The following is a 27,670-nucleotide window of genomic DNA, read 5'->3' as shown; positions in this document are numbered from 1 at the left end:
GCTCTATGACCTACTTTTATATCGAATTCCAACTGCCAAGGGATATTTGACGTGGACGCCAATGTATACACGGGACCTCGGTTTTCCGTCCCATCCGAACGACTTGACTGCACCACTGACAAGGGGAAACCACGCCGGAAAATCCCAATGAACTTTCTCGGCCAACATCGGGAGCGAATCCGCGACCTCCAGCCCAGCGAGCCAGCGTCTTACCCATCCAAACACAGAGGCCCATCAAAATATTTGACACAAATTTTTTATATTGTCTGAAGACGATGTCCAAGGTTGAAACAATTTCAGTTCGTATAACATTTGTCAATACTAAGCTAAACGGAACTACTTTATGGCTGATGATATTCCGTTTAGAGATTCAACTCTCAAGGGCTTTAAAATCTGCCATGTATCACGATATATATGCACCCACGAGTGGACTAGTATTGGCTTCGTGATTTACCATAATGCTTTGTAGACATCTTATTATTTATTAATACAAATACACTTTAAATTTTATAATTTATAACATCCTTATCGAGTTCAATAAATAAACGACAATCTCATAAATATCAACCGATTTTAAATGTTGGTTTACAGTAGATAACAGGGACCAGACATTAAGACCTAAATTCACGAGAGGATTTGAAAGGATATAACAGCAATAAAGTACAAGATATGCCAGTATGTACATCTTAAAGATTTAAAAATATATGTTGATACAAAGGCTCTTAATTTATGACCCACAAAAGAGCTTAGCAGCAAAATTAATGTATTTTAAAGTGATGACTAACTTATAACCCTGAGGAAAGTCTAGATTTATAGTTTAGAAATGTATTTAAGTAGAGCTGCCTTAGATTTTTTGCTTCTTAATCGGAGGGGGGGGGGGGTAGCGAGTGCGCGTTGTATCAGAAGGTCTCTCATTGGTTTATGTTAACCGGTTGTACGTGACAAGGGGTAGGGTCGCCTGTCCGACCTGGAGCGTGGGTTTTCTCCGGGTTTCCTCCCACTGCTGAAGACCCCTACGCGCAAGTGAATTATTGAAATAAAATTGAACCATATGTTAGTCCCGAAATGACCTAGTTTTTATCGAGTCGGCGTTATTCCCCCCCTCTCTCTCTCTCTCTCTTTTGCCGGCCATCCTTAACAAAAACACCTGTTTACTGACTATATAATTGATGGGGATTCCCTCATCCGTTGCGTTGGGGTGTTTGATAGAGAAAACTGAAATAAAATGGACTTTTACATCCTACCAACCGGAATAACGAGAACGGACATACCGTGGTGCGCTCCTTGATGGAGACAAATTCGTATCTTCCGTTTATTTGGGTTTTTATTTTTTGTAGGTTCCGTACAACTAGACGGATTTACTTGTGAGGTTACCACTGAGAGAAAATGGGGAGCCAGGGGTCGATAATTCCGCAGAGAACTTTCTCGATCAGCACCGGGATGAAACCCGGAATCCCCTTGTTAGTGAGGCAAGCACCCCAATCACTGATCCACCGTCTCTCCCAATACCATATTCAAAGTAGTTCAGGAGCGGAGTTGCGAGTTGACTGGCGTGGTTTCGAATCCCCGGTTGTACGTGACAAGGAGTAGGGTCGCCTGTCCAACCTCGTGGGTTTTGTCCGGGTCCTCCGGTTTCCTCCCACTGCTAAAGAGCCCTATGCGCAAGCGAATTATTGAAATAAAATTAAACCATATGTTAGTCCCGAAATGACTTAGTTTGTGTCGAGTGGACGTTAAACCCCATCTCTCTCTCTCTCTCTCTCTCTCTCTCTCTCTCTCTCTCTCTCTAATCCGCAACATTTTTATAAATAGAACGACATAGACCTCACATTAGAGGTCCTATAAAATATGAACCTACCCAAACATAATCCAATGGGAAACCTAATATTGACTTTTTAAAATGTGTGCTTTTCGTTTAGAATCAACCATAAAAGTTACCCAACAATAGCTTTCCATGACGCAATGTTACGTTTGCGTTTACTGATCGCAGACGTAAAGTTAACAGTTAGTGTTTACCCACCATGTTAAATATGTACTGCCATAAAGAGCGGCATGTTTTATCTCGAGGTAAAATTAAACACGGAAAGTTTTATTAGATTAAACAAGGTGATAAAATAGGTAAAGATAGGTAAATGTTGTGATTAGATTTATCACCTGCTTTTTTAAAGGGGCTAAATCGCTAATATTTGGGACCTAGAAATTGACACAAATGGGTTGCAATGCATATAATAATGTAACATGTAATATGAATGTATATAAACTGATTTACATTCAATTTTTTCCGTTTTTACTCTAATTTCGAATCAGTTATGATCCGCGAAATACGCTAGAAGTCTCAATCGAATGGCAATCTCTAGCGTCTAGTTATTCCAGTTTACACCGATAGTATTTATTGTGCATGCTCTCCAGATAAGAATATGACGTCGCCGTTTGGCACGACCTGTTACAAATGGCGCTGAAGCGAATTATGGTACACGATTCGTGTACCAATGGTAAAATGTTTATTTTGTCTTAAATATCGGATATCAGAAGCCCATCTTTTCCCGGTCTGTTGCTAAGGAAGCTTATACTGTTGTTAAGGAAGCTTACACTAAATTGTTTTTATAACTTAACAGTAGAGAGCAATACATGGTCAAGGAAAATAGTACTCCACAAGACATGTTCATACAATCAGATTTTATTCTGGTCCGTTTTAATATGACGTGTTTCATCCATATATCACCCATTACTTAAAACGAAAAAAAACGAAACGATATATCGCTTATAACTAATGCTAGGTTCCCACTATCACGATTCGTGTAACACTATCTTACAGATAACAGAAGATCAGCATAATGTATAAACATTTATTGAGAACATGAAATAGACATAAATCGGAAGGAGCTCTATTCCAAGTCTGACTTGCTGTCAGTAAACGCCTGCTTATATAGCGTCTAACAATTAGGGGAGATGAACAGGAGTGATAATCATATATGGTATTGTTTATTATCAAATTATGGTGTTTGTAATTACACTGCATGTTTCTTTGGAAGTCATTGTCAGGTCAAGGTACAGACCACTAATACATTTTCTTGAAGTTCTGTCTAGTGTTATACACGGATCACGTGTAGCTTGTAAAGAACATATTGAATAAACTAGATGTTTAATAAGATCGTGCATTAACAGAAGTTATAGAGAGTTTAAACGTCATCTTCAGGTATGCATCACTTTGTCACATTCCTTTCCCACCCACAGTTTATTTATTAAAAATAAATAACGAACACAATTTAAACGTCAACTTCAGGTATAGATCACTTTGTCACATTCGTGCACGTAGTTGATCGTGGACCCAATAGGGACAAGCCTATCGTGACGCATCGTTCGACAGTGGGAATTAACAATAGAGACATATTAACAAATCCAGTAACTGTATATCCATAAAATAATTGTACTTGTGTGGCATTGTTCACCATTTAATAGACCAACCTCAGTTTTACAAAACATTCTCAGGCTTAAGAATTTACTCAGAATTATTCACCTTATTTTAAGTAAGATATAGCCTTTTATAAAACTTGATGTATCAAATACATCAATAAAAAAGTTCTGTGTTTCTAGATCGTAGATATTTCACATAAACAGTGATTGAAAGTTAAGTAAATTCTTAAAGGCTCAATACCACTCTTGTTGTAACTGAATAATATGTCCCAATCTTTATTCTGGTCAACAAATTGTACTATTTTAGAATATTTCAATTAATTGATGATACAAATTTCATCTTAACACACCTTATTTAAAAATTTTGAAAAATTCAACATAATGGTTTGAAACGTCTAACGTAAACCTTTTCAAATGAAACTTCGATTTAAAAATATTTTCGAACCCTCTGGACAAGTAAAATAGGATGTAATGGATAATTTACACAACAGGTAGGACACTTATAGAGATATTATTTATTTTCTGCAGCTTTCAAGCCAGCAAGAGTGTTATTGTCCCTTTAACTTAAGCCCGCGAATGCTTTGTGAACTTGTGGCATGGGTTATAATTTGACCACAGCTTTGTACAATATCATTCAAACAATATCATTACAATGGCGAATACGGTAAGTGTGAGGAAATCAGAATAGAGACTGTGAAAGAATAATATTATTTATACTGTATACATGCTGTTATTCTTTACAAATGAATACATGTGGTCAGCCAATAATAGGTACAACATGCTCCTAGACAATATACAACATTATCCGGTGTGGTATTGCTTACTGTTTATTCATTAGAAATGAAAAAAACTGGTCAGCCAGTAAATAATGAAACCATATACAATACTGTTACTCGGTATGGTAGCTTTACTTTTATAACACGTGTTAAGGTATTTACCGTTATAGGTAATTTGTCATGGCGGCCTATTCAGACTACATAACGGTACATTAATGAAACTATAGATAACACAATTAGTGGTTGAATTCGGATCCAATGCAAAAATTCGGGGATGATTTTCGTATTCAGCGAACCTGAGATTTTTGTTATAAATTGTCACCGAAAGAAGAGTTAGCTAGATTAAGCGGGGTTCAGATAAGAGCTATTCAACGGCGAGTTCAATATCAATTCCGAAACAGGGCAACGTAAATCTAGTAGCGCCCAAATATATATAACGACAACGACGAATGCTACATAATTCACTTGATTTGATGGTAGTTGTTAATGCTAGATTCTCACTGTCGTGCGATGTGTTACAATATGATTGCCTCTATTGTGTCCACGATCTGGTACGTACAGATACGTTCGGATACGTTTCGATACGATCAACACGATTGCTACGACTCACCTCAATATATGATCAGACCTGATAGGATTACAACTATTACTTTACGATTAAAACCATGCTTTCAATATTAGCACGAATCGTGATAGTGGGAACCTAGCATTAATGATTGTAATGTCTGTTGAGTTTGTGTCTAGTCCGCATGTTTGTCTTATCGGTACTATCTGCACGTAGTGCCGTCCTCCTGCACTTACTAATGGAATCAACTGTAGAGGAGGTACCTGACCTCGCACATTTTCTGACTATAGAAAAAATATTATGCCAGAATAGCGCCGTGACGTACAAGCAAGGAAGTCTGACGTCACATCGTGCTGGTTTTCTTGGCTAGTCTGTATAGGCATCTACATCGTTTTGAATATCGTATAGATATTTAACCCGTAAATTATGAATGCAAAGAATAACTGTATCAATACATGTATTCCTAAAAGGCAATCAACTATTTGAAAAGAAAATCGAAAGTTCTAGTTAAAACATGTTTTCTATGGTCGACATGAGGTTGTCTAGTGTCATTATTACACGTAATAAGCCTCGGAGTCATGACGATTCAATTTTCTAACATCCATTACAGCTATCTTTATAGCTAAATATCACTCCAAGATACGTCCAGTGCACTGCAAGATACGCCCAGTGCACAGCAAGATACGCCCAGTGCACTCCAAGATACGCCCAGTGCACTGCAAGATACGCCCAGTGCACTGCAAGATCAATCTGATTCATATACAGATCTACATTTCGTTTCGGTTTTTATACTTTCAATGGCCTACACTACATGAAGATCTGGCCGGTTGTAGTGGAAGGTCGCGTCAGAGGTCATACGTGCGGCTTTTGGCCCTATAACGTCTGACATTAATTGATTAACCAATCAGCGTTGACGTTTCTAATGGGTCGCCCACAGTTCCGTGTACCTCACACCAAAAACTGACCGTTTCATTGGCTAATTCCTCACATCATCCTGAGTACCCGGAGTAAACCCACGAGGTGTAGAAGGCGCCTCTATTTCCAAGCCACATACAATCACGCCAGAGATTGCAACCACGACCGCAAGCCAGAGATCAATGCGCGACAACCTAGACAACTACCCGTCCCGCCCACACCACCCCTGAAACTATCTATACGATGGTAAGTGTTCGTCGTGATTATCAAGTCAATCATACAACTGAGGAATGAAATTCCTTTAATGAGATGCGTAGCTCCATCACGAAAATAGGCCACATAATATGAAATCTGAGCCCCCCCCCCCCACACACACACACACCACCACCAAATTGTTTCTTCTACCATTTTAATAATATTAAACATACATTTGCAAAAGCTAAATCTGCCCATTGCATGTCTTTCTTTAGGCCTGAAATTTTATATAAACTATTAATTAGACATTAATTAACTTATCCAGACCATAATCAACTATCGATGCCATCGCTAGCCCACGATATTTAGCGGATTGGAATACAGTTTTTGAAAAATAATTAAACGTAAAATTGGATTATCGACACTTTGTGTTTTTTTATCGTATCGACTTTAGTAATAATGATCGAGCCTAAAATTCAAAAGCTAATATCTCGGTTCAGAGTTGAGCAATTTTACGGAAATTTTCAACATATTCTATTTACGTTATCTATTTTGTAACTATTATAGCGAGAACTGTCAACCCTTTATCTAATCTCCCATAATGTATCTTTAAAGTATATTTGTAATCCTCAATATAAAACCCTACAATAATTAGGTTTATGTTATCTGCGATTCTATTTATTAAAGTTTATAGATTGTAATATTAAAGTATATTTGTAATCCCGTCAATAGTTTGGTTGATGTTATATCTGTGATATTAAAGTTTACAGACATAACAATCTATGTTGTTATCAGATAGATAAACTATCAATATTGTATAAACATATATAAATACATACCATAGTCGGTAACAATCACATTTCTACAAACCCTGTTTTCTACAAACCCTTATTTATAATAGTAAGTGCACGGGTACTGCACCACACATAATTACACAAAACAAAACAACGGACAAGACACAATACGCAGAAATCACAAACAAGCGTGCATATCAGATTAATGGACTGGATCCGGGGGTTAACCGTAAGCGTCGATCCACTGCGTTGTAAAGTGATTAGAACTCTTTATTTCTACAAACCCTGTTTTCTGCAAACCCTTATTACCCCAAACACCTATTTCTACAAACCCTTATTACCCCAAACACTTATTTCTACAAACACTTATTTATAAAATTCATCTTCTTGGTATAGTATGAATTGTAACGCTCTCCACATAACATGCCACAGAACAGAACACCCTATACCACATACAATAAAATGAGTACATTAAAATAAGGGAGAGAGAGAGGGAGGGATGAGAGGAGAGAGAGAGAGGTTAACGTTAACTCGACAAAGCTAGGTCATTTCGGGACTAACATATGGTTCAATTTTATTTCAACAATTCGTCTTTAGCAGTGGGAGGAAACCGGAGGACCCGGAGAAAATCCACGAGGTTGTATTTAATACAAGGAGTACAATGTGATAATATTATATAAAGGCTGTGTGTTATCAGTGTGTTGAATGACAGGGTAAAGTGTGCATATTGTTGAAGTAGCTCTAGTTACCATCATCGGGTTAAATAACATTCAGTTTAAAATCATCATCCACAAAATCATACACATATTAAACTGACGATCCAGAGAGGAATAAATGAATGACATAAGATTTAATTAAATATGATTTTTCTGTTATAGCCTACTGATAACTGACATACGTGAGGAGAGATCTGTTGGTGTTTAATACAGGCCTTGTCAATGTCAGATTGGTGTGCCCCATCTGTAGGACTAGGAAAGGTGATGTCAATGTTTGGGGCTGCTTGGTGTGTAGCTATTGTCCCATCCCAACGACTAGGCAAGGTGATGTCAATGTTTGGGGTTGCTCGGTGTGTAGCTATTGTCCCATCCGAACGACTAGGCAAGGTGATGTCAATGTTTGGGGCTGCTTGGTGGGTAGCTATTGCCCCATCTGAACGACTAGGCAAGGTGCTGTCAATGTTTGGGACTGATGGGTGTGCAGCTGTTGTCCCATCCGTACGACTAGTTACACTTTGTCAGCGCGCGGTGAAAAATCAAACATAAAAAATCACGTGGAGTTTAAAAAAAAATACATAATTAATGAATCAAGTTCTTACCTGTGATAGAATTTATCCTGATTATAAAATCCAGGGGTTAGGGGCAGTGAATAGGTGCCCGATGTTAATTCCCAGTAAACTATATATTGTAACGACAAGGACTATAACGGTATGTTATAATCCCTACAACGTTAAATCTAACCGAATATTTTCACTACTTGAACGTGTAGTAGTTACTAAATACACACACCGATAACATTGAATCGAGCACAACACCCCGGCCCCAATATCATAAACCACCAACTAATATCTCTCTACTTTTATTTCTTCTTACTTTAACTATTGACATTAACCAGCAGGTCAAAGGTTGAGATCGATAATACAAACGCTATCATTGGTTGGATCTATATATGGTATGAAACGTGGATCTGAATGTCAACATCGCGAGAAATGATCGCGAGGAAATTCGCTTTCACACGTTCAGTCTACATAATAATTAAGCTTTTATAACATTATGCACAGATTTTATCTTAGGGAGATTTTCTTCTATGTTTTTCCCTTTTCGTGTTCGTTTTTCTTGAGTTATTTGTTCAATTCAAACAAAGAAAGTGCGCTCGACAATCTGTTTACCCACTTTGGCTGTTATTGAAAATTGTTTCCCCTCTTTAAAGTTTATCCGTATTTAAAAAGAGCTTTGTTGAATTCAAATCCTTACACCTCGTGTCGCAGAAAACGTGTAAATCTAAGCTGGAGGGTTTCGCGGGTGTGCCAATCTGCATGTAAAATAACAGAAAGGGAATGAAATGGGGGTTTAACATTGTCGTCTGAGTGCGAGACAGATTTTAAGAAACACTTTGGGGTTATTTCACCCCGAGGGAGGCGGAACCGCTGAAAGCGTACCGCACTATTGTTAAAGGTGCGTTATGTAAGGAAATAAAATGAAGTGAAATGGGGTTTAACGTCCTACTGTTCTGCTCCGACTGGGATAATGAAGACGGGCATACGCCATACAGTGTGCTATGAGGGAACTTTTACCCGGCAGCGGCACTATAGCCTACTCTTATATCGAATTCCAACTGTTTTACGTGCACGCCAATTTATACACGGGTCCTCGATTTTTCGTCACAACCGAATGACTAGACGGCTGTCTTTGTCAGACCCTCCTTCCTGAACCACTGACAAGGGGGGGGGGGGCACCTCAGATAATCCCGATGAACATTCTCTGGCAATGCAGGGGTCGAACACCCGACCTCCAGACTAGCGAGCCAACGTCTTACCCACTTACCCACCGTGGCTCGCATGTAAAATAACATTCAAGTGGTTGTATTTTTTGTGGAATCCTGCGTGAGTTGCTGTAACGGATTTGTAGCACGTCTGAGTGTTGACACATTCTTGTAAGATGTTAGACAGTGGACAACATTCTTAAAGTGCTTCGCGGAAACTCTTCGATTTTCTTTCCTAGTGTTTATAGTATTTTTTTTTAATATATAAAAAAAAATTGCCTATCTTCAGATCGATATTTCTAGCAGTCTAGGTATGGGTTTAAAACTTCGATTTTACTCTACTGCTAATGTGGATATTGGTTGGTGGATATTTTTTTTTTTTTTTTTTTTTTTTTTTTGCTTTTTTTTAAAAATAAACTGCCGAACTTTAGTCTAGTTATGGGTTTAAAACTATTACTTTGATTTTCGTTTAAATTCCCGAAATTCAGACCGCTTTTTGCAGCCTGAGACAGGTTTTAACCTTACAAGCTTTCATTTTTAAAGACTGTAAGGTGTATCATGTATTAAGAAGCTATCAAGTAACCCAATAGGATTGCAAATTTGTAACTTTTGAATTTAACTGTAGAGACCATATTCACGAAAATATTAATTTTAAAAATGCGTCCCTTTCATTCCCTAAGAGCCTATAGGATTTTAACTCTCATCCAATGAAAAGGTCTCGAGATAATATCAGGATCCCACCCCAAAACAACGATTATTCGCATCAAAAATTCGCAGCTTTAAAGCAACCATGGTAACTTGGTTCATATTTTTTTAAGAGCCTTTGCGAGGGACAGCCCTCATTGGTTATATATTTTCCGGCGTTGTTTCCCCTTGTCAGTGATGCAGGACGGAGGACCTGACAAAGACAGCTGTCTATTCGTTGGGATGGGACGAAAAACCGAGGTCCCGTGTTTACATTGGCGTGCAAGTAAAATATCCCTTGACAGTTGGAATTCGATATAAGAGTAGGCCGTAGTGCCGCTGTCCGGGCAGAATTTTCCTCATAGCACACTGTATGGCGTATACCCGTCTTCATTAGCCCAGTCGGAGCAGAACAGTAGGACGTTAAACCCCATTTCATTTCATTTTCATATATATTTTTTAAATGGCCATGAAAAGTGAAACGTAATTACCACACCCCCTTGCACTTCGATCCATATGGCGACGACAAGGCCTCCTGGAATTTGGTGTTAAAATATTCACTAAACCAGTTAAAAGAATATTTTTAATGGTGGGAGAGAGAGAGAGAAATGGGGTTTAACGTCCACTCGACACAAACCAGGTCATTTCGGGACTAACATATGGTTTAATTTTATTTCAATAATTCGCTTGCGCGTAGAGGTCTTTAGTAGTGGGAGGAAACCGGAGGACCCGGAGAAAACCCACGAGGTTGAACAGGCGACCCTACTCCTTGTCACGTACAACCGGGGATTCGAAACCACGCCAGTTGACTCAATGACAGGCTTTATGATACAGCGCGCACGTGTTAATCATTCGTTCACCCCCCCCCCCCCCATTTTTAATGGTAATACATACGAACTAACACGGTCCGATATTAAACTTTATAATATTCCTCCCACACAGAGGGGAAACGATCTGATTAAAATACAGATCAATATTTCGTTTCATTTCTATACTTTCGATGGCCTACACTACATGAAGATCTGATCAGTTGTAGTGGAAGGTCGCGTCAGGTGTGATGCGATCGGCTTTTGATCTTATGGCGTCAGACATTGATTAATCAACCAGCGTTGACGTTTCTAGTGGTTTACCCAAATTTCCGTGCACCTCACGCCATAAACTCACCGTAACAGACCGTTTCATTGGCTAATCCCTCACATCATCTATAACGCGGATTATATAAGAACAACCCTTCCAGATCCTAGTGTAGTAAAGACAAGTAAAACGAAATTTTGAACTATAAAAAAACAAAACGAAATAGGATCTGTGTTTTAATCTGATTGGGGAGGAAATGGAATAATCCCCTTTAAATTAAACTGTAATGTTCAGTGAAAGTTAATCCACTGCTTCCTCAATTAGAAATAAATGAATAATCATAAAAAAAATTATCCGCAGATAAAACGATGGTCACAGATCGTAAAACATTTTGTAATGATGCCATAATCTACTGGATAAATCAGAAACCGGGGATACGGGATAATAATTCCTAGACATAAATTAATAATCAATCTGTCCAATAGATTAATATAAATGGTGATCAATCGATTGTGAAATTGTTTTATTGTCTTTCTCTGTAGTGGAAACAGTGCAAGTCTATTTTGTGCTTAATTGTAAATAAAAATATAACCGTGAGAGAGAGAGAGAGAGAGAGAGAGAGAGAGGGAGGGAGAGAGGGAGAGAGAGAGGAGAGAGAGGGAGAGAGAGGAAGAGAGAGAGAGAGAGGGAGAGAGAGATAGGGAGGGAGAGAGAGAGAGGGATAGAGAGAGAGAGAGAGAGAGAGAGAGAGAGAGGGAGAGAGATTGCTCCTATGAAATTGTCTTAGGTCTTGGGTTTCCTACCACTGCTAAAGACTCATATGGATATAAAATTAAAACATATGATAGTCCCAAAATAGTTTGTGTTTAACGTCCACTCGACACAAACTAGGTCATTTCGGGACTAACTCATGTCGTAAATTTATTTCAATAATTCGCTTGCGCATAGAGGACTTTAATAGTAGGAGGAAATCGGTGTAACAGGTGACCCAACTCTTTCTCACGTACGAGCGGCTTTTGACCTTATGACGTCAAATATTGATTAATCAATCAGCGTTGACGTTTCTAGTGGTTTACCCACAGTTCCGTGCACCTCTAGCCAAAAGCTCGCCGTAAGGGACTATTTTATTTGCTAATCCCTCACATCATCCAGAACGCGGGATATATAACAACTCGCGATCGAAATCACGTCACTTGATTCGATGACAGATCCGATCTCGTCGAAACGTGTATATAAACAGAGCTATAACGCACGAGTTAATACCATAATATTTATCTAAAAATACAAAGAGCCTAATAACAAAAGATAAAACGGAGTAGCCATCTCACTTAATCTACTAATGAATACAATAAATATTAAAATATCAACAAAATGTCCAGCCAATTGTTCTATTGTCCTTGGAGTTACAGAGTAGTTCAACATTGGTTTGCTTAAAATATACAATAATGTAAAAATAATATCAATAAAACAGCGATAAAGAGAAATGCTGTTTATAATGACAATAATAAACTTGTGTGCTATATTTATTTATGAGGCTTTTATAATTCGGGTGGTTTAACGATATGTTTAAATAAGTAAATCGCCTTTCATTCAATAAACGAAATCTAGACTACACTGTAAAAATAATGTTGGTGTTAAAGCTGCAATTTCATACTTTTAAGTTATATTTTTAAAATATATTAAAATAAAGCCTTAAAATAGATGGTATCCATAAACCGTCCTACCTTGTTAAAGAATAATCCTATTAATCCTATAATTCACTATTGCCAGCTTAGAAATTGGCAAAAATATTATTTTCAACTTCAAATTCCAACGTTTGAAGGTAGCTAATGCATGGAGGCAATAGGAAAACAAGGGAGGTAATTGTGTTATTATTTCCTGTGTCAATGATTTTTAAGGGTGGGAAATAATGCCCATGGTCGTATAATAGTGAGTTGATAACCTATTGAGCAAAAGACATAGAAATATGAAATTATCGCTTTAAACTGTATATAGACTGTATAGGCTGTGTAAGAGAAACGACTGGGCGTGGTCGTGGGTGTGGGCGTGGTTTAATTCATGAATTAATAACATGGATTATCCTTGGATGTGGGTGTGGTTTAATGAATCAATAACAGCGGGGCTACTTTAAGGTCCCAAATGCCCCCCCCCCCCTTGTCAGTGGTGCAGGACAGAGGGTACAGTGTTAAACTGTATAGGCTGTGTAAGATTATGAACTGGGCGATCGCGTTGGCGTGGTTTGATTCATGAATTAATAACAGCGTGGCTACTTTAAAGTCCCAATGGGTTCCCCTTGTCAGTGGTGCAGGACGGAGGGGTATGGAGATGAACAACGTCTAGTCGTTCGGATGGAACAAACAATTATAATCCGATGAAGAGTATATAGAAATGTCGGTGCCTGGAACAAATGTCCTTCATAGCACACTCTATGGCGTATGCCCGGACCAAATGTCCTTCATAGCACACTGTATGGCGTATGCCCGGACCAAATGTACTTCATAGCACACTGTATGGCGTATGCCCGGACCAAATGTACTTCATAGCACACTGTATGGCGTATGCCCGGACCAAATGTACTTCATAGCACACTGTATGGCGGATGCCCGGACCAAACGTTCCTTATAGCACACTGTATGGATTATGCCCATCTTCATTAGCCCAGTCGGAGCAGAACAGTAGGACGTTAAACCCCCTTTTCATTTCCTTTCCTTTTATTCTGAGCTAATCCAAGTCCAGAGATAATCTACTGTTAATATATGTTTTTTTTCCCTTAATGAAATTGTAAATAATCAATTTTGGTACATTTAGTGGTGTTAATATTCATTTTTATAAGACAATTCTCAATTTGTATAGACTGATTGTCGATCTCCGTCTGAATTATTGGGTCTTTCACAATAAGGACCGATGGCCTGGCAATGGACAACGTATAGTCGTTCGGGTGGGACGAAAACCCAAGGTCCCGTGTACACATCGGCGTGCACGTAACAGATCCCTTGGTAGTTGGAATTCGAAATAAGAGTAGAACGCCCGGTCAAAATATCTCTCATAACACCCTGTATGGCATAATAATGCGCGTCTTCATTAGTCCAGTCGGATCTAAAACCCCATTTCATTTCATTTGCTTTAACAATAATTGGGGCACCTTAAATTAAGAGTAAAGTTTTTTTCAGTGTATGCGTCCGTACACAATGTATTTCAATGAAGAGAATAGGAGACATATCAGTGCCGTGCCCGAACATGTACATATAAATACATATACAATATCAAGTTGAATATAGTTTTTGTTATAACTGTTGTTAGAGTTTGACCTCGGAATGAATATGGGGTCAGATTGAAACAGGTGTAAACGCGACTGAAAAGATAAGAGTGCATTTGTACCGAAAACGACACGTTAAAGATTATTTATCGGCGACAATTTATCCCCCATAAATAATCGAAAATATGTGGCAATTGTTGACCCGACAAATTATCGGTGAATTATTTGTTTTAAAAATCACATGCGAAGATGTGATTATTCGGACATGATAGTAAGACAGACTCCTGTCGCAATTCGAAATGCCTAAAACATCGCGAAGTTACCGTCCCGTTTACGATTTGACCTACGGAACAGAGTTTAAAGGAAAGATATTAAAAATTTAGAAGAGTTGTCATTGGGGTGATATTGAGGGCCTAATAGAAATTGAGAAATTCCCGGCAGTAATTCTGTTTTCAATAGGAATGAAATGAAATGGAGTTTAACGTCCTACTGTTCTGCTCCGAACTGGGCTAATGAAGGCGGGCATATGCCATACAGTGTGCTATGAGGGAAACTTTGCCTGGACAGCGGCACTACGGCCTACTCTTATATCGAATTCCAACTGTCAAGGGATCTTTTACGTGCACGCCAATGTGTACACGGGATCTCGGTTTTTCGTCTAACGGAAGTCTAATCGTGCACTTATTGGCGTGCACCTAAGAGACTCCTTGAGCAATGGAATTCGATGACGAGGAGGCACAAACGCCACTGCCCGGGCAAAACGTCAGGGATAACACGCTACATGACGTACGCCCGTCTTTATAAAAGAGAGAGAAATGGGGTTTAACGTCCACTCGACATAAACTAGGTCATTTCGGGACTAACACATGGTTCAATTTTATTTCAATCATTCGCTTGCGCGTAGGGGTCTTTAGCAGTGGGAGGAAACCGGAGGACCCGTAGAAAACCCACGAGGTTAGACAGGCGACCCTACTCTTTGTCACGTACAACCGCGGGGAATCGAAACCCCGCCAGTTGACTAAATGACAGACCGTATGATACAGCGCGCGCGTGCTAACCATTCGGCTATTCCTCCCCCCCCCACCCCTGTAAAGAAAGGAGCATATTAACGAGTATTTGTCGGCGACAATTCATTGTCAGGTTAGAGAAGGAGGCCCGGAGAGTATAGACCCCTAGTCCTTCGGATGGGACGAAAAAAATGATGTCCAGTGGTGTGCTCATTGGCATGCACACAAGAGACTCCTTGACCAACGGAATTCGATGACGAGGAGGCACAAACGCCACTGCCCGGGCAAAACGTCAGGGATAACACGCTAAATGACGTACGCCCGTCTTTATAAGACCGGTTAGTATTTATAATAGGCGGACGGTAAACCTCATTTTATTTCAGTTTCATACACCATGTTACAATATGCAGCTCATTCTGCACACAGAGGTCCATCTGCTCCATACTTTGAGAATAGATCTCTGCTATCAATGACCGCCATATTCAAAAATTAATGTATTGTTTTGTACTGCGATTCTACGCCGGTTTACATCTGTCACAAACTAGGACTAAATAAACTTTTTCAACTTTATTAAACGAAAGCAGAACAAATAGTTAACAAAAGTCTCGAAGTGCATTTAGTGTTTTGGACTAGAATCTTCGATTTAGGTCTTAAAATGTCGGTCAACTAGCTTAGTGTCTTTTCTCGAGCGGGGTGAGGGGTGTTGGATGGCCGAATGGTTAGCGCGTGTGCGTTGCATAATAAGGTCTGTCATTGAGTCAACTGGTGTGGTTTTGATTCTCCGGTTGTACGTGACAAGGAGTAGGGCCACCTGTCCAATTTCGTGGGTTTTCTCCGGGTTCTTCGGTTTCTTCCTACTGCTAAAGACCCCTACGCGCAAGCGAATTATTGAAACAAAATTGAACCACACCTAGTTTGTATCGAGTGGACGTTAAACCCCATCTATCTCTCTCTCTCTCTCTCTCTCTCACTCTTTCTCTCTCTCTCACTCTCTCAAGCGGGGCTAACTGTAGGCAGACAGTCTGAGTTCAGTGCGCATGCAACCCTGCTGTTGTTGTAAAGCATGTCTATCTTCACGTTATCACTTAACTTAGATCACCTCGACATTAATTCTTCGAGAAACGGATTCAAGTTAAATCAATTGCAAATTTAACTGTTGCATTATAACAATGTGATTTTATTTCTATCAAAGTTCCATCTGTACAAAAAACGATCTAGCTAAAACTAATGAAGCCATTAATATTCCGGCCTACCACTTACAGCCATAACTCAACACGATATAATACATATAGTCATTATCTACAATCAATACAAATCAACAAACAATAACAGTTTTCCACAAAGATATGTCGTGACGTTTTACGCCCCAACTTGTTCTCTCGGGTCATCTATTGTCATCTGTTTTTTTGTTGCTTTGGAATAAAAGTGATCGAGTTTTGCTATTTTGTATAGCTGTGAATTGGTTCTCAAGTCATATATTGTCGTGGATATTTTTATAGGAGTATAATTTATTGATGTTTTGTGTTGAATTAAAGCTATCGTCTTTTTTTTTGTTCACTTTAGGAATAAAAAAAGCCTGGTATTAATGTGAAGACGATTTTGATAGAACGATTTTGTTGATTGTGCTATAATTTATATGTGATTCCCATTATAAACCTAATGATAATGGATCGACGAAATGAGTGCTCCTATGCGAAAAATTCCAACACGTATTATAACCACATCCATGTTATGGTTAACGTTAATGTACTTCCTAAAAACAAGGTATTCCTTTGAATTCACTATCTTGGTGGCCGCGGTAGTGGGGCGGATAGGGGGGGGGGGGGGGTGACAAGAAAATTGTTGTTTAATCATTCAGATAGAGAGAGAGAGGGGGAGGGGGGTAACGTCCACTCGACACAAATTAGGCCAATGGTTCAATAATTCGCATGCGCGTAGGGGTCTTTTGCAGTGGGAGGAAACCGAAGGACCCGGAAAAAACCCACGAGGTTCGATAGGCGACCCACGTACAACCGGGGATTCGAAATCACGCCAGTTGACTCAGTGACAGACCTTATGATACAAGCGCACGCGCTAATTATTCGGCCATCCAACGCTCCATTATTGGTCGCAAAAAGTCGCATCGGGATCATTGAGTTTAACAATAGTATAATCTATCTATTTATTTTTTTTTTACGTCAACAAGACCGATATTAAGATCGTTAAAAATACACATATTGTAATATATTTTATGGGGTGCGGTAAAAATTTGTCATGGTCCCGCACATAAAAATTATCTCGCAATAAATATTAAAACAAATGTTTAAACAACTTACCCCTTACAGTGAAGCCATGGCTACGAATACCTTAAAACCACACCAAAACAAATTATTGTCACCTATAAACCATGTGGTAGACCCCTGGTTTTCAAACCTGGATCTTTTCACTAAAGAGTCGATATTTTATCTACACGGTGTGTAACCTTGAATAACCAGGTTATAACTAATTAAAAATTAATTGCTGCGATATAAATATATCACCTGATTTACACGTTCTAAAACTGGTTCTGTGTTTTGTTTTACAGGTTGAGAGACAGAGAGAGAGACAGACAGAGAGGGAGAGAGAGAGAGTCATTGCCACGTACAAGCGGGGAATAGAAACTACGCCACTTGACTCAATGGCAGGCCTTATGATCTAAAGCGCATGCGCACCAACTTGGCTAATGAAGACGGGCATACGCCATACAGTGTGCTATGAGGGAAATTTTGCCCGGACAGCAGCCCTGTGGCCTACTCTTATATCGCAGTCCAACTGCCATGGAAACTTTTACGTGCATACCAATATATACACGGGACCAGATTATTTGAGATAATATTATTTCTGCTCATTTGGGTGCATACATGTACAGGCTGAGTCAAAATGGCGGCAATACTCGCACGTTAGTTTTTTCGACATTATTTCGATGAATGTTGAAGAGGAAAAACATGCCCTACCCCATCAGGGGAGGATCCGGATCCTTTCGACCCCCTCCGTACATATAGGTGAGGTGAATACATCTATAAGAGGAGTCAAAATGGTGGAAGTACTCGCACGTTAATTTTTTCGACATTATTTCGATGAACGTTGAAGAGGAAAAACATGCCCTACGATAGCAGGGGAGGGTCCGGACCCTTTCGACTCCCTCTATACACGCGCCCGGCAATCAAAATCCTCACATAAAACAAACATTATGTCTACTGCATACAATGCCGGTTTACAAAAAAAACAAAAACAATTCTGTAAATGTCAAGCCGTTAATAATTGGCTGAAAAAACGTTTGTTAAAGCGATAATTCCATACCTTGTAAGAAAAACTAAACATAATTATTTATATATCTGTTGCTTCATAACCATTCTGGCACTTAAAAACATATCACATACAAATTTGATATATTTTCTATTCGCCCACGGTGCTTGGAAATTGCTCTAAATTTCACTGGAAAAGCAAGATTACAAAATGGACGTGGTCGATTGTTAACCATATAATAATAACAATGCCTGGGTGATCGAGGCAAAATTTTGACCCCTTGATAATTATATAGATGTCTACAATGACGTTTTCAAAATCAAACGTTTTAGTTGTCATGTATTTTAAGGTTTATTTTAACATATTTTTAAAGAAATATAATGTGGTTTAACGTCCTACTGTTTTGCTCCGAACCGGGCTAATGAAAGACGGACATACGCCATACAGTGTGCTATGAGGGAAATATTGCCCGGACAGCGGCACTATGGCCTACTCTTGTATCGAATTCCAACTGTCAAGGGATCTTTTACGTGCACGCCAATGTGTACACGGGACCTCGGTTTTTCGTCTCATCCGAATGACTAGACAGCTGTCCTTGTCAGGCCCTCCGTCCTGCATCACTGACAAGGGGGAACCACGCCGGAAAATCTAGGTGAACTTTCTCTGCCAACACCCGAACACCCGACCTCCAGGTTAGCGAGCCAGCGTCTTACCCACTTAGCCACCGTGACCCCCAATATATTTCAAACGTATGACTTTAAAGCATGCAGGGGGTGGCCAAATGGTTAGCACGCGCGCGCTCTATCACGAGGCCTGTCATTGAGAGATATGGGGTTTAACGTCCACTCGACTCAAACTAGGTCATTTCAGGACTAACACATGGTTAATTTAATTTCAATAATTCGCTTGCGCGTAGCGGTCTTTAGCAGTGGGAGGAAACCAGGGGACCCGGAGAAAACCCACGAGGTTGGATAGGCAACCCTACTCCTTGTCACGTACAACCGGGGAAATCGAATGACTATAGACAACCAGCTGTCCTTATCACGCCCTCCATCCTGCACCACTGACAAGAGACAACCACGCCGAAAAAAAACCCAATGAACTTTCTCATCCAATGCAGGGATCGAACACGCGACCTCTTGGCTAGCGAGCTAGCTTCTCACCCACTTAACCACCGTGGCTCCACGTCATGTAAGAGTTAAATCTACCTATTGCAGGTCTTACATTTGGCCTCAAATGTTATATAAATCATTAATTAGGCATCTAATCCTATGATAAGCACATAATCAACGCCCTAGATCATCGGATGGTGGCGATTTTAAACGGACTGGCAGACGATCACCATTTAATAATTGTATTTGCAAATGGATAATCGCGGTTTTTTTTAGTTATCGTAAAAACGGTTGCAATGAAAATCGAGTATATGCAATTCTTCAGTCGTAATTTGACTGAAATTTCAATATATTCCCTTTTCGTTATCTATTTTTGAACTATTATAGCGACCACTATCATCTCTTTATCTAAATCTGATCTGACATAATGCATCTTTAATTTATTTTCTCTCTGATTTACACACAAAGAGGGAAAGTCGGATACAGTTGTCCGTCCTCATATCATAGACATAACAATAGAAATAAATTACAATAAATCTCAAATAAGGTAGGAACGAGACAAAATAATTCTATTAAACTATTGTATACAACATGCACTCCCATAACCAATCACAAGTAATAATGGGGCATAACTCTGTTTTTTTCTATATTCTATTCTGTTTATCAATAAGGTATATATTTTTTTATGATGTTTAGGTCTATTTGATAAGGCCATCTTCATATATGTGGTCAAAGGTCACGAGATGTTAACGGGGCTAGACCTAATCTTAATCCCAAGCACAACCCTAACCCTGGACCTAGCCCCAATGCTTACCCTAACCTACAATCTCGACAACAATCACGCACCCTAACCTTACTTGCATCTCAGCGACCTTGACGAAAATTGACCTGGCCTTAACAAATAGATTTAGGCGTATATGATCGGGACAACACATATGAGTCTCGTGCAGTGTCACGATTTACAGGTGTGTTTGAATGAATGTGGATTATGTCTGTATCCCATTTTTTACCCTAGAAATATTATGTCGGACCACAAGATAAAAATATATTTTATAGACACGGACTCTTACATGTAAATAAACGGTTCTTGATTCAGGATGCGACATCCGCCAATAATTGTAAACTAAGGCTAACCACATCGAGTCCAGCAACAAAATTAATCACGATTGATCCACCAAAGTGTATATAAACTGTTAGAAGTTCGGAGATGCAACTGAGTTCCATATATATAGTCGGTATTGAAATTATTCAGTTCGGTCTTTTGGGGATTTGTAAAGCAAGGCTCAGCCTTGGGATCGGAATAGGGACAACTATAAACACTCATCATTGTAAATATATTCTCACTATAATCATACTTGCACGTGTACATTGATTATTAATTTCTAAAATGTAAAGACATGTATCTATATCAAACAGGGAGAGGGGTTTAATATAGGCTATGCCTGTTCCCCAATCCCTATTCAGATACAAATCTGAATAAAATATTGCTTATAAAAAAAAATCGGAATAGGAAGCACGGAGATCTTGTAATAGTGGGTGATCAGATCAATACGGAGATTGATATCTCGAAACGATTGATTTGAATTGAGAAAGAGCTTGATAGTGATGTGATATTTTAACTTCGTAATTTGGTTTTATTTTTCTTGTTTTATTCTTATATTTGTAATTTATACTAATTTGAAAATTTTAACCATGTCTCATAAGTCGTCATCGGCTGACATCTACTTTTTATTTTTATGTAACTATAAGGTAGCAATATTAAAATATTTTAAAACTTCTGTATACCTGTAGCTGGTGACACGTTAATAAAATATGTTTTATCTTTATATGTTAAAATTCGAAACATTTTGCGGAGAACAATCTATTATTTTTACTGTTATGTAACTATAAGTACTTTAATACATAGAGCAATATTAACATATTTTAACACTTTTGTACACATGTAGATGGTGACACGTTTATAAAGTATATTTTATCTTTTTTTATACCAAAAAAATAATTACGGAAAGAGTCTAAGACTTACCTGAACCTTGCCCTTGACCTATGAACTCGGGTTCTTTTCACGGATTCGTCACGAGTTTTCCCATTGGCGCCATCATTATCCCCAGACCCGTTAACTGTTGTTTTTCCATTGGTTTCGCTGTGGTTTCTTTCTGCTGGTTCATTAGTCGAACAACTTGCTACTCCTTGATCAGTGCCATTATTATTTATTCCATTCACTTTAAAACCATTTAAGACTTGTTCTGGTTTCGTTCCATTCGATTGTTCTGGTTTCGTGCCATTCTGCCCATTAGGCTTAAGATCAATATTGCTATTCAATCGGAGGCCGCCATTCGTGCTGTTGCTTTTCGTAGTCCCACAACCATTCGCGACGTTGCTGCTTGACGAACCAAATCCCCTTGTTAAGTCACCGTTTGCTGCTGTTTGTCCATTAATGCTCTTTGGAAAGTGTCGAACTGTTCCCGTGGCTTCATTGCTTCCCTGTTCCTTCCCGTTTCCAAAGGTACCTTCATGCCCAGGTCTCCTCGCTGATTTTACTCCGTCGTAGCCATTTACGACAATTACAGACTTGTCGCCCATTTCAAACAAATATTATGAGGGCTCAACTTTAGCAACCAACACAGGACGTATCGTCTATTAACGATACAGAAGTTCCTTTTAAAAACAATAGATACCTAGCGTAGCGTATATCTGTTCCATACAAGAATCAGCGCAGATAATACAATTTTCTAAACCCTGTCTAAGAAAGGCATATTAGACTTCTTACATGAGTATCTGTGTACAATAATGCTGAAGTTTCTGAGTATGAATCTTTTAATCCAGAAGATGGTATGTGATGTAGAAGACGTGTTATCAGGATAAACACTGGCTATATTAGACTTCTTACATCTGTTGATATGAGTGTCGAGGTACAATAATAATGAAGTTTCTGTGTCTAAATCTGGTAATCCAGAAGATGGTATGTGGTAAAGAAGACGTGTTAACAGGATAAACACTGGCTATATAAATGTTAAAATGATTTAATTCCTTAATCTTCACTCGTGCTGACTTCACACTTTCCTTTTTAAAAATGTGCACGTCGTCGTTTCCTTATTAGGTTTAGTCGTCCGAGTTTTACAGCAATACACGTTTCCTTATTAGATTAGGTCGTCCGAGTTTTACAGCGATTCGTGGGTCATGGTGTCGATGATCACGCCAGTTGGGTTACACTAGGTTTCGATAATTGTTCGGGCTGCGACGATGGGTGCTATTATCCTGATAAAATAAGTTTACACAATACGTTGTTAGGTTTCAATACTTATTGTGGCTGCGACGATGATTGTTATTATCCTCTTAAAATAGCTCTACACTATACGTTGTTAGGTTTCGATAATTATTGTGGCTGCGACGATGGGTGTTATGATGCTGATAACATAACTTGTCTTTAGAACTTGTTATTCGAATTACTCTCAAAATATAATTAAAAAAAAGATACGATCCAAACCTTTAGGATAAAGAAGAAAATAATGCGTTTGTTTCGAAGGTATGGGTTCCTGGATTATGTTATCCAAATAAAACAAAAAATATGTCTGGACTAGCTTTGGGCCTCCATGACCTGTACACTCAGTTTTAAAAGACGAATGAAAATTCCTGCTTTGTGAAGATGGTATTTAGTCCTGATTGAAAAAGTCTTCTTGGTTGACCCGATTCCGGAGCATGCGTAAAGATTCAGAGCTAAATTCCATCAGTGGCAGCAGAGTTTACAGGATCCTTTAGTTCTGAATAAATCCTTAATTGGCCACCTTCTAATGCAATCCCCAATAACTGCAACCTCGGTAATACGTGAGCACACCGTCCTGTTGCCTTCAACCATCTACAACCTCTAAAAGATAAAATTTCATAAATTTTAAAATCGAAACTAGTGTATACTATCCACGTACGCCAAGTCTCGGCTTTCTGACTCTCCAATCACGAGACGGGGTATTACACATCACAAGGGTTTTAAAAATCTTTTTAAAAATCTAAAATTATTTCCTTCTTCAAGCAGATTTTAATATATCCCAGTTTCTTGTTTATATTTTCAGCCTTGGCTTTAGTATACGTGTGTTTTAGTGAAATTTAAAATTTAATCTCCTGCAACTTTCATATACTATGTCACCTTCGGGCGTGTTTTCATCTTTTCATGCAGTTTTCAAACGTGTTAATTCTCAGTGTATACTACTTTCAATTTATAACTTTCTGGAAATTAAAAATTAACGTGGTTAAAAATATTAAGACACCCTTTGTTCTTGTTCGTCTGTTTGTTTGTTTATTTTGTTAGTTACCACATGGCTTAACCATTTAAAATCTTAACTGACATTGTTGTGGTCTTAAGTTTATCTACAGCGATTTTTATTTATTTATTTATTTATTTATTTATTTATTTTTAAAACTTTAATTGTTTATTTTAACAAAAATGTCAAATTAAAATTAATAATTATTCGCTTGCATATCTACGTGAATCCAGTTCAACATGCGTAACGTTTTTCACTGGCCGAACACTCATTACGGGTTGGCGTCACAAGTACACACGACTCGATGACGTTTTCGTTTTGGGGTATTCGTTTTCGTACCGATGCGAAAGGTCCCTATTATGTGTCATAGAATTATTGAATAATTTGTTTTAAAGAAGAAATCCCGGCAATATGCCAGTAAATGAATCGGGTTAATTCTGTGTGAAATCTTAAATCCCTTTATTCTACTTCAGTGAATGGGGTGGGGGTGGCAGTGGGGACTTCCAATAAAAGAGGGGTTGGGGTTGGTTGGGTGGCGGGTGGTCAGTGAGGAGCATCTAATCAAGGGGGGCTGGAATCAATGAGGGGTTGGGGCGGGAGCATTGGAAATGAAATAAAATGAAATGGGGTTTAACGTCCTACTGTTCTGCCTGGGCTAATTAATGAAGACGGGCATGCGCCATACAGTGTGTTAGGGGAAAATTCTGCCCGTTCAGCGGCACTATGGCCTACTCTTATATCGAATTCCAGCTACCAAGGGATCTTTACGTGCATGCCAATGTATACACAGGACCTCGGTTTTTCATCCCACCCGAACGACTAGACAGCTGTTCTTGTCAGGTCCTTCGTCCTGCACCACTGACAAGTGGAAACCACGTCGGAAAATCCCGATGAACTAAACCTTGGGTGCATTGGGTGCATCCATTCAAAAAGTGAAATGTCTTGTTTCGGAAACCCTTTGAAAGCTGAGACTTCTTTCAAAAAGCGTTAAATTAACGTTTACGCGCCAACGAAATGACGCTTTAATTTCTTCAGTTCATTTACATCCAATAAACTACGTATTTTCAAATGATTATAAAAAATACCTACAATATAATCATGGTTATTTTCTATGGGTGGGTGATGTGAAATGCATGAATGAAATCGGCTGCATGCATTTAAATTTGTGAAATCAACCTTTCTCTGACAGCCTGGCCCCTGTTTCTCGAAATCTTAACTAAATAAAGATAAAATCCAATTTTATTAGATACCTCAATTTTGATTGGCTAAGCACTATAATCAATCTAATATTATCCAATCAAATTACTAAAATCTGGATTTTATCTTAGTTAAAATTTCGTGAAACAGGCCCCTGGTGTATTTGATCGTTCACCTGTAGCGTGAGAGAGAAAGAGAGAGTTCAACGTCCACTTGACACAAACCAGGTCATTTTGGGACTAACACATGGTTCAGTTTTATTTCAATAATTCGCTTGCGCGTAGGGGTCATTAGCAGTGGGGGAAACCGGAGGACCTGGGGCAAACCCACAAGGTTGGACAGGCGACCCAACTCCTTGTCACGTACAACCGGGGAATCGAAACCACGCCAGTTGACTCAATGACAGGACTTATGATATAACGTACACGCGCTAACCATTCACACACACACACCTCGGTTGGGGATAGAGTTAGATACTTCATACTACTGTGAGGAAAGTATTTTCAAATTCCTTGTAATATTTCTAAATTTCTAATACTAAAATTGTTCTCGTCCAATACACCCCATCCCACCTACAGCACTATATAAAACCTGTTGATGCGCTCCATGTTCCTTTTGTCTGCGATAACACTTCGGTGGAAGCTGGCGTTAAATAAAGCTATTTCAAACACACTCGATGTCCCTTTTGTTCGCGATATCAGTTCGGTGTAAGCGGATGTCAAATAAAGCTATTTCACCAAACTCGATGTCCTTTATGTCTGCGATATCACGTCGGGTTTAGCGGATGTTAAATAAAGCTATTTCACACACACACAAGATGTCCCTTTTGTCAGCGATATCACTTCAGTGGAAGCGGACGTTAAATAAGGCTATTTCAACACACTCAATGTCCCTTTTATCTGCGATATCACTTCGGTGGAAGCGGACGTTAAATAAAGCTATTTCACACACACACACTCGATCTCCCAACATTGAGTCCTATATAGGTCATCATATTATATATTATTTATGTTTTGGTTACTGTAAGTACTTGACCTCCTTATAAATAATATTAGTAAACATGACTTCCTGGTTTTTCACGTATACTATACTTATCTTACAAACAACCACCGTTTTCATTAGCCCAGTCTGTGCACAATAGTAGGAAGTTAAACCCCATTTGATTTACAAGCAAACAAACAAACAAACCTATAAATACACTGCACGTAAAAGATCCCTTGGCAGTTGGAATTCGATATAAGAGTGGGCCAAAGTGCCGCTACCCTGGCAAAACGGACAGCAATTTTTGGGTCTTACTAGTAATAGAGAGTGCTATATAATTGTTTTGTGTTTTACTAGTGCTATATAATTAATATCAATTTTCGTGTTTTACTAGTAATAAAGTGTGCTATATAATTAATATTAATTTTTGTGTTTTACTAGTAATAAAGAGTGCTATATAATTAATATCATTTTTTGTGTTTTACTAGTAATAAAGAGTGCTATATAATTAATATCATTTTTTTGTGTTTTACTAGTAATAAAGTGTGCTATATAATTAATATCATTTTTTCGTGTTTTACTAGTAATAAAGAGTGCTATATAATTAATATCATTTTTTGTGTTTTACTAGTAATAAAGTGTGCTATATAATTAATATTAATTTTTGGTTTTGTTCTTTTACTAGGAATAAAGTGCATAATTAACATTAATTTAATTGTTTCAATGGCATTTAGTAATTAAACTAGAGTACATAGGTGACAATTGTGTGGAATACAATTACTGCTTATTACTGATCGACGTTTCCACTAGGCTTCTCTAGTATTTATCGAAACGTCGCTCATTAATAAATATTAAAATGAAATGAAATGGGCTTTAACGACCTACTGTTTCGCTCCTTATACTGTGCTAATGAAGACGGGCATACGCCATACAGTGTGCTACGGCCTACTCTTATATCGAATTCCATCTTCTAAGGGATTTTTCATGTGCACGCCAATGTATACACGGGTCCTCGGTTTTTCGTCCCTCCGTCCTGCACCACGCCGGAAAATCCCGATGAACTTTCTCGGCCAACCGCTCATTAAAATGAAATGAAATGAAATGAAATGGGGTTTAACGTCCTACTGTTCTGCTCCTATACTGGGCTAATGAAGACGGGCATACGCCATACAGTGTGTCATGAGGGAAATTTTGCCCGGGCAGCGGCACTATCGCCTACTCTTATATCGAATTCCAACTGCCAAGGGATCTTTTACGTGCATTCCAATGTATACACGGGACCTCGGTTTTTCGTCTCATCCGAAGGACTAGACAGCTGTCCTTGTCAGGCCCCCCGTTCTGCACCACTGACAAGGGGAAACCACGTCGGAAAATCCAGATGAACTTTCTCGGCCAATGCAGGGATCGAACACCCGACCTCCAGGCTAGCAAGCCAGCGTCTTCACCAACTAGCCACCGTGGCTCCCAAACCGCTCATTAATAAGCAGTAATCGTATTCCATGACCTGTGTAATATCAAGTCTGTATTTGTTAATAGAAATAAATTACTAGATATAATTCACAGACCTTACCTCCTAATATAAACTACATATCCTTCTGACTAGGGACGGAACTCATCTCCATCTTTATTCCTACTGCTAAATCCTCAATTCGGTTTCGCTTCTCGTACATATCACTCACACTCGTTCCTTATAGCCTATTATCCC

General features: G+C 38.8%; 1 protein-coding gene across 3 annotated transcripts in view; it reads right to left on the bottom strand.

Moving 5' to 3' along the window:
• LOC126824549 (double-stranded RNA-specific adenosine deaminase) overlaps nt 1-27,670 on the bottom strand; it is a 120,607-nt gene extending 92,937 nt beyond the window's left edge. The window contains exons 1-2 of one of the 3 annotated variants that reach the window (XM_050553782.2): nt 27,536-27,670; nt 21,558-23,396 (exon numbers count right to left, since the gene is read on the bottom strand). In XM_050553782.2, the coding sequence (XP_050409739.1) occupies nt 21,558-22,114 (557 nt within the window). In that variant the 5' untranslated portion in view covers nt 22,115-23,396; nt 27,536-27,670. Of the gene's footprint in view, nt 1-7,974; nt 10,580-21,557; nt 23,468-27,535 lie in introns of those variants that run through there. The other 2 variants (XM_056101810.1, XM_050553786.2) reach the window with 2 other exon arrangements.

This window comes from Patella vulgata, chromosome 6 (genome assembly GCF_932274485.2).
Source record: "Patella vulgata chromosome 6, xgPatVulg1.2, whole genome shotgun sequence".
Classification (NCBI taxonomy): Eukaryota; Metazoa; Mollusca; class Gastropoda; family Patellidae; genus Patella; species Patella vulgata.
The sequence above is the reverse complement of the archived record's forward strand: the minus strand, read 5'-3'. Positions and strand labels throughout refer to the sequence as shown.